Source organism: Anneissia japonica, unplaced genomic scaffold, assembly GCF_011630105.1.
Source record: "Anneissia japonica isolate Jap-2015-1 unplaced genomic scaffold, ASM1163010v1 scaffold1596_len85944_cov114, whole genome shotgun sequence".
NCBI classification, from domain to species: domain Eukaryota; kingdom Metazoa; phylum Echinodermata; class Crinoidea; order Comatulida; family Comatulidae; genus Anneissia; species Anneissia japonica.
Window position 1 is genome coordinate 6,666 of NW_022737404.1, and position 8,871 is coordinate 15,536.

Here is an 8,871-nt window from a genome sequence, read left to right on the forward strand (position 1 = left end):
ATGATGGTGGATATTCAACGCATTATCAAGACAGACGTGTTTAAGCGGGAACAGTGATTAAATAGAGACGTAGTATTCGTCATTACTATTTACTCCAATAATGTTATAATATATTAATTAAACTGGTAGTTATTTGCTATGGCTATATACGAAGATAATCTTTAAGATTTGGATAGCCAATATTTCATTATAAATTAATTATTGCTAAGTAATGTTATGATTTGAATTAAAAGCATTGGTTGCGAATTTGATATTTAATATTTAATGTTTTCTATGTTTGTATTGTGTTGTTTATTGTTTAAAAAGAAGACCTATTATTTTAGAAATAAAGATTTACTTATTTGTTAAATTTAAAAGTTTGTAATTCTTTTGTTGTGTACATTGTTGGACAGACATTAGACCTTTGATCCAAATTGATCGTCTATGACATTCATATTATATATGAATTTTCGTAGGTGACAACCGCGCATGCTTTATAAGGGTCAAAGTACAGCGGATCACCAAACTCGTCTTCAGTGACGAGCTCAAATCTAGTTGATATTATGTTGTTATGATTTTTGTAATGTATGTTGAAAGCAATAAAGAAAAAAAATTTGAAAAAAATAATACTGGAATTGATTGTGTATAAATTCTGTATAAATGTTTTTTTTTCTTATTTTTCATGAATATCTGATGTTTAAAATTTTATGTATTCTAATTTTACTTTTTTCATGTCTTGTGCTAATGCTTGATTAATGTTTTTAATTTAATTATTGTCAATATCATGAAATTCAGCCTTGCTATGATTTTGATGCTAATAAAGAAACTGAACTGAAAATGAAGCTTAAAAGTACTTTTAATGTAAAAAACATTTAAACATTTAAAAATGTTTAATGCTTTTTCAAATTTTAATATAAATAATTTTAATGTTTACACTTTTAATTTTTAAATGTCTTATCATTATGCAAAATTTGTTGTAAATATCACTTTAATTCAGCATACTGCAAGTTGTGATATTCCAATGAAGAATAAAAAAAGAATTTCCTTGAAAACGCTAACCTTGTGTTTCTATTTTACTGGTACATGTAGTAATTTGAAGGGGTTCCAGTTTGTCTAATTCATGCCCCTGACTATGTCCCTTGATGATAATCTGAATCAACTGTAAATCAATTTGCATTGTTTTGTGGATTCTTTGTTTACTGTAGGACTTTAACCATCTCTGACATAATCACCAATTATTATATTGATATCAAATAGCAATTAAATTAATACCTTCTTTGAAAACTTCCACAGCTTGTTGGAGTTTCAGGGTATTCAATTTCTCAATGAAAGCGTCCATTTTTCCTTCACAAATTATCCTGTTGTGCTCTAGATCCATAATCAAACTCCATGTGTCTGTATACTCCTTTACTGGTTTGTTATACAATCCACTGATCTTTTTTACCTCTTCATCAATCAGTACCATTCCAAGTTTCATAACATTTTGTCTGTGATGAGTGAATTTTGAGATTTTCACATCTTTAACATTTGGAAATGATGGTAGCAGGTTACATTTAATTTTCTTTTCCAAGCCATATTGCTCTGATATGTTTATGGTATCATAAAGAAGACTTTGATCTGTTGAATCCAGATCCCCAGAAGCAATTAACAAATCCATTAGGTCCATCACCTTGGAGGCTTTATTCAACTCATAATTGTTTTTCAAGAGATCTCTGTACAAAACTTTCAGCATATTGATGTACCTAAGCTGGTCATACCATTCCGAAAAAACTGTCAACAACTGTCTGAAAGTGTCATCAGTGATTTCTAAGAAATTTAAAATAAAAAGATGTCTCATTATTAATGTAGCTGGTTATAAAATACCCTGTATTTACAGTAAATTAAAGGTTATAAAATTATTTGGAAAGGGCATTACCATTTAAATTACAAAAACATATAAAGGTCATCATCTTCATCATTGCCATTTAAACATTTTGTCAGTATCATCTTCATATCAGCATCACCATTCTATACAAAATTTAGGCCTTTCTTAATATTAAAATATGAAATGACAACATTTAATGCATTCATGTTACTAGATTGTTTTGTTTATTTGTATACTTATTAAAACACTTAATAAAAATTGTTATTAGGAAATGTGCTAAATACCTAAAATATAAATTTTTACTGGTAACATTTTATAAGATAAAATTTTGTATTTGAAAAAAGGACTTAACAAAAAAAAAAAAAAAATTCTGGCAACAGACAAAAAAAAACTTTAAAAAGAAATTACATTACTTTTCTTTCGTTCTTTATTTGATCCAATAGACATTAAACAGCAATGGGTTGGCCAGGGCTAACCAAAGTGAATTAATCACTTTCTGGTGGGCGCATCCCAAATTATAGACAACAAAAATATTAAAAATTAATTATGAAGAGAAAAATAAAAATAAAGATGAACCTTGAAAAAAACAAAAGGATGGGCTCCCTAGACTGTAATGGCGTGTAAACTTGTCCCAAATTCAATGACAACTGAGTGAAAGAATGCTTGAGTTCTAGAATAAAAAAAGCACAGGTGACCATGCTGCAGTCTACCACTAACACTTTAAAACAAAAAATAGCAAGAAATTTATTCCTTCTCACAGATAATGATGGAAATGGGAAATAATCTCACAGATAATGATGGAAATGGGAAATAATCTTCTCTTCTCAAAACTCATCTGTCCCCGATATTGTGTGAGATCATGTTGATATATTTCTTCATTAGTTTACCTTCCATATTGTCTTTATTGTTGTTAACCTTCCTATCCACTGACTTTCTGTTCTTCATCAATACATTTCTGGAAAAGAAAATTACTTCAGTTAACTTCAGAGCTTATGGACTAGGCTAATAGTTTATATCCAATTTATAAATATATTTGCACAATTGGGGGCACAGGCAAGGGGAAGTGTGAGGTCTAAAATTTAAAAATTAGGCCTATGAGAAAATTTGGAAGGAAATTCATAATACCAAATATATTAAGGAACACAATCCAAAACACAGCTACATAAAACAACCAATAATTATAGGTCCCTGGAAATAACACGTAATTTATTCCACAACTATTATTGTATAACCATGGTATATAACACAAACATGATGAACACATGTTTACCATCTTTATGACAGCCAAATATCCAAAGATCACTTACAGCCCCAGCTCATAATTCAGGTCCAGTAAAGGTCAGGGGCAAAGCCCCTGAGGCTGAAGCTTTGATATTTGATGAATTTGGGGCGGGGGGCTTTTCACTCAAAAATAATGTTTTTGCCCTGGTTATGAGCCAGATGAACAATGTTAAATTAAGTACATATCAATCCACAAGCAGGGCAGGAAAAAGTGCGCGAACGCACGACCGGCAGTCAGAGGCATTGACCATTACCCTGGAGGAATTTTTTGGGGAAAAGAAACAATTAATGCATAATTAAATTTAATATTTTTGCTTGCTCCAAACCACTAAATGTACTACTGTTTCGCTATAATAGCGTAACTGGGTCATTCCGTGCCAACTCAACAAATGGGATGGCTGGGTACCGTCTCAGATTTTCTTGAAACTCGGATATAATGCTGTCTCTTATACACATCTAGATGTGTATAAGAGACAGGTTACACTCTGCTTATTTACATTGTACTTTGATATATCTCTAATATTTGATTTTAAATACCGTTTAAAACCGCCAAACTATATTCTTCACATATACATTCACAATCACAATGTATGACTTTTGGTATACCGGACCCCGTTAGGAAAATTTTGCTTCGTAAAGACCCTAACTTATTTGGTTGCGTAATTTTTCTTCCATTGTTAGACTCCATTAAAATACCCAAATCAGTTATTAAATGGGTCTTATGAAACAAATTATTAATATATAGTTGGAAATGTTTCACAACAAAAAATTCCGGATTTTTCGGTTATCATTTTAGGGGGTAATCGTAGGTCAAAAGGTCATTCGGGACAAAAAATACACAAAAATGCCCCATTTTCATGGTGACCTTTGACCCTGTGGGCAAGTACACTTGTTGTTAAAACTTGCACCATTAATTAATTTATATATGATGATCAGATGTTCAAATTATCAGTTTGGTGTCTTTATCCCTTCATGTTTAAAAAGCGATTTGCAAAGGGGTATATTTTTCAATTTGTGACAATATCAGTGCGTAAATGTGACAAAATTAATTTTTGAATAACGATAAAATTAAATATAATTTGCCTAGACCCCTGAAACTTATAATTCTAAAACAACTTTATGTTCTTATTTCAGGCATGCAGTTTGTTAAGGGGTATAGTGTTTCATTAGTAAGATATGTCCCCCAAAAAAATGGCCCAAGTGCAAGAATTGCGCAGTAAAATTGTGTTACTGTTGATTTCAAATGAGCATAATATTATTCGTGTACTGTCTAGAGCCATGAAACCTTTCATTCGAAGACAACTTTTTGTGCTGATTTTAGTTATGCAGTCTGTAAAGGGATGCATTGTTTAATTAGTAAGATATTTTGCCCCAAAAATGGCCCAAGCGCAAGAATTGCACTATAACATTGTTGGGCCACTATATTTTTGATATTTAAAATGAGCATAAAATTAACAGTGTACAATTCAGAACCATGTAACCTTTAATTCTAGTACCCATTTGTACACTTATTTAATTCATGCAGTCTGTTAAGGGATGCAGTCTTTAGGTAATAAGATAGTTTGCTCCAAAAATGGCCCAAGTGCAACAATCGAGCAATAACATTGTGTGACATTGATTTGAAATGAGCATAAATTTTACATTGTACTGTTTAGGGCCATGAAACTTTTACTTCAAAAACAACCTTTTGTGCTTATTTCAGTCATGCACTCTGGTAAGGGACACAATGTTTAATTATTAAGATAGTGGGCCCCTAAAAGACTTAGTGGCTCATGTGCGAGAATGGTGAAAAAGCACTGTTATTTCACAATTCTAGGGCTGGTGGTACAAATCTTACTAATTGAAGACTGTGTTCCTAACCAGACTACGTGACTGAAATAAGCACAAAAGGTTTTCCTAGAATTAAAGGTTTCATGGCTATAGGCAGTAGTATACTGATAATATTGTGCTCATATTTAAAATATATGTTACTATGCAATTCTTGCACTTGAGCCGTTTTTTGGTGCAAATTAACATACTAACTAACCACTCTGTCCCTTAACAGACTGCATGAATTAAATAAGCATACAAATGTGTACTAGAATATAAGGTTTCATGGTTCTAAACAGTACACTGTTAATGTTATGCTCATTTGAAATATATCAATATATAGTCGCACAATGTTCATGCACAATTCTTGCACTTGGGCCATTTTTGAGGCAAAATATCTTACTAATTAAACAATGCATCCCTTTAACAGACTGCATAACTGAAATCAGCACAAAAAGTTGTTCTAGAATGGAAGGGTTTTAATGACTGTCTAGACAGTATATTGATAATATCATGCTCATTGAAATCAATAATAGTAAACACAATTTTATTGCACAATTCTTGCACTTGGGCCATTTTTGGGGCAAAATATCTTACTAATTAAACAATGCATCCCTTTAACAGGCTGCATAACTGAAATCAGCACAAAAAGTTGTCTTAGAATGAAAGGTTTCATGGCTGTAGACAGTTCACAGATAATATTATGCTCATTTGAAATCAATAGTAACACCATTTTATTGCATAATTCTTGCACTTGGGCCGTTTTTGGGGCATAATATCTTACTAATTAAATAATTTATTCCTTTAACAGACTGCATAACTGAGATCAACACAAAAAGTTGTCCTAAAATAAAAGGTTTCATGGCTCTAGACAGTACACGGATAATATTATGCTCATTTGAAATCAATAGTAACACAATTTTATTGCGCAATTCTTGCACTTGGGCCATTTTTGGGGGAACATATCTTACTAATGAAACACTATATCCCTTAATGCCTGAAATAAGAACATAAAGTTGTTTTAGAATTATAAGTTTCAAGGGTCTAGACAGATTTTTTTTAATATTATCGTTATTCAAAAATTAATGTTATCACATTTACACACTGATATTATCACAAATTGAAAAATATACCCCTTTTAAAATTGCTTTTTTAAACATGAAGGGATAAAGACACCAAACTGATATTTGGAACATATGATTATCATATATAAGTTAATTCATGGTGTGAGTTTTAACAACAAGTGTACTTCCCTACAGGGTCAAAGGTCACCATGAAAACGAGGCATTTTTGTGTATTTTTTGTTCCGAATGACCTTTTGACCTACGATTACCCCCTAAAATGATAGCTGAAAAATCCGGAATTTTTTGTGGTGAGACATTTCCAACTATATATTAATAATTTGTTTCATAAGACCCATTTAATAACTGATTTGGGTATTTTAATGGGGTCTAACAATGAAAGAAAAATTACGCAACCAAATAAGTTAGGGTCTTTACGAACCAATATTTTTGTAACGGGGTCCGAAATACCAAAAGTCATGTCATATTCCTGTTCTACAGCCAAAAGTTAGTCTAGATATCAATTTTCAGTTAATTATCTTTATTCTATTTGAAGATATGGCTAATTGAAAATGCAACTTTACAAATATGTCCTAATTGAGAGCTAAAAAGGGGTATGACCCTAAAATTTCAAATGGCCGTAACTTCTAAACGACTTGGAATTGGCAAGTCAAATTTTGGGTTTGTTCGTGAGACATGTTGGTGCACATTATATCCGAGTTTCAAGAAAATCTGAGACGGTACCCAGCCATGATTTTCTGAAAATTTGTTGAGTTGGCACGGAATGACCCAACTATAATATTTGGTGCTGGATGCATTTGATCAAGATAATTTTCATGGTTGGAGGCACAAAAATATTTTTTCTAGGCCTGTTCACAAGAGAAATATTTTCTTGTTGCTGCGAAGCAGCCAATTCATATTCTTGACAGCAAGTTTACCTCTGAAAGGTCATTGTTTGTCAAAAAACAAGGGCCTAAGACGACTGAAAAGCGGAGCTTCCTTCTTTCGTTCTGCCGGGTAAAATCAATTACTTTAGGCGACGTTTGTAGACTAACCTACTCGTACCAACTTCCGCATGTCGCGCTAGCCTTATCCTACTCTAGGCCTAGACTAGCTAGGATGGTATAAGCCTTAAAGGGACGAAGGTCCCAATGAAAAACAACGTCGCTCTCTGATAACTAACATTGTCTATTTAACATCACAATAATTCATTATTAGACCTATAGTTGTTTTTGGAATTGTACTCCACAAATCTCAGCTGATACCTCGCACAACTCGTTAACGTCTCTATCTATTGTCGTGACGTCATGGCATATACATCTATGCGTTGATCGATATGAGATATGTTAATCAGAATGTAAAGGGAAAGACACCCCATTCCGACTACTGATGAAGTGCTTACCGAATTGGAAAGTAATAAGGTATTCTCTAAAAATTAAACTTAAACAAGGGGTTCCATTCAATTGAACTTAAGGAGGGTACATCGAGGGAGATAACTACTTGCATCACTCATGTTGGTCTCTTTAGGTACAAAAGATTAATGTTTGGCCTCAATTCTGCATTTGAATTATTTCAACATATCGTAAGACAAGTACTAATTAATTATGAAGGCTGTCAAAACATAGCAGATGATATCATTGTGTATAGAGTACCACAGTCGTGTCGTCACAACGCCAGGTAGCGCCCTCTGTTGCCAACCAGACTTTGGTTACCGTTCATTACGCCAGTGAATGCCTGCATAGGCTTTCTGGAATAGGCATTTTAAAATCTAATATTTTTTCATCAAAAAGAGCTAAAAACACAAAAGCTTGCATTATATTAGTTAACGAACACACATTTAATCATCAATTAAAATCTACGAAGAAAAACTAAGATACAACACCTTAATAATTAGCTTAGAAATTGGGATCAATGGTTTGTCAGTGGGAAAAATGGTGTACCCGGTTGAACGCATTTTGCAATGATAGCAACGGGGTAGTATCACATGGTAGTAGTATCAAGTGGTACGTGGTATCACTGAAAGTGTTGTATTCTATGGTAATGATGTTAAAACATCAAAGATTAAGACAGGTACTAACCACATTAAAGAACAGAGGGTTCGTCTGCTGCTGGTCGTTGTGATGTGTGTAATAATAAGGATTGATACACAATAAAAAGTATACACTTGTTGAGACCCACAAATTTGTTCCAGAGTATTTATTCGACTCATTTAATATAGGCTAGAAACTGGGAACATAACAAACTCAGGCTGGGACTCGGGCCGGGCATGGAGTTATAATTAAAATAATTATAACGCCATGGATGGGGCATGTAGTGCAAGCCCAGTATTAAATTTATTTAGCTGTGGTATATCGCACTAGGCCTACCTACCCTAAAATAACTACAGGGTCTGGCTATTAAGAGCCCCCCCCCACCCCCCAACAAGAATGCGTACGGTACCTACCAATATGACGGTAGCCTAGCCTGCTAGAGGCCTAGGCGCTAATGCACTTTAGTACTGTAACACTTCTATCTTCAAAAATAGTATTTTCGCCTACTGTGCACTACTAACGATATCCTATAATGGTTTTTCATCCAGTTCTGCAACTAATAACTCCGGTTTTTAGCATTTCATTACTAAAAACACGTTTTATTCCAGCGACTCATGACGGTGCAGCTCGCCATGTTTGTTGTTTATAAATAACTAATTGCCAGGTTGTTATCCAATTTTAAGAACAGCTCTTTTCGTTGCCAGGTTCTTGTTTTCATTTTGTTAAAGCGATACTTTTCATTATTATTATTTAGTATTATAAATATTAATTGTTATTACCGTTGTTATTAAATACTCTGGTACAATAATGACATTTATTAAATTTAGAGCCAACAGCTATTACATAC

The 8,871-nt window shown here is 33.0% G+C and overlaps 1 protein-coding gene across 3 annotated transcripts in view; it reads right to left on the reverse strand.

The window, feature by feature from the left end:
• Positions 1-1,047: 1,047 nt before the first annotated feature.
• Positions 1,048-8,871, reverse strand: part of LOC117117336 — an 11,026-nt gene continuing 3,202 nt past the window's right edge. For all 3 annotated transcript variants that reach the window (XM_033261603.1, XM_033261604.1, XM_033261605.1), the window contains exons 2-3: positions 2,731-2,798; positions 1,048-1,785 (exon numbers count right to left, since the gene is read on the reverse strand). In XM_033261603.1, coding sequence (XP_033117494.1) covers positions 1,229-1,785; positions 2,731-2,788 — 615 coding nt within the window. In that variant the 5' untranslated portion in view covers positions 2,789-2,798 and the 3' untranslated portion in view covers positions 1,048-1,228. The remainder of the gene's footprint in view (positions 1,786-2,730; positions 2,799-8,871) is intronic.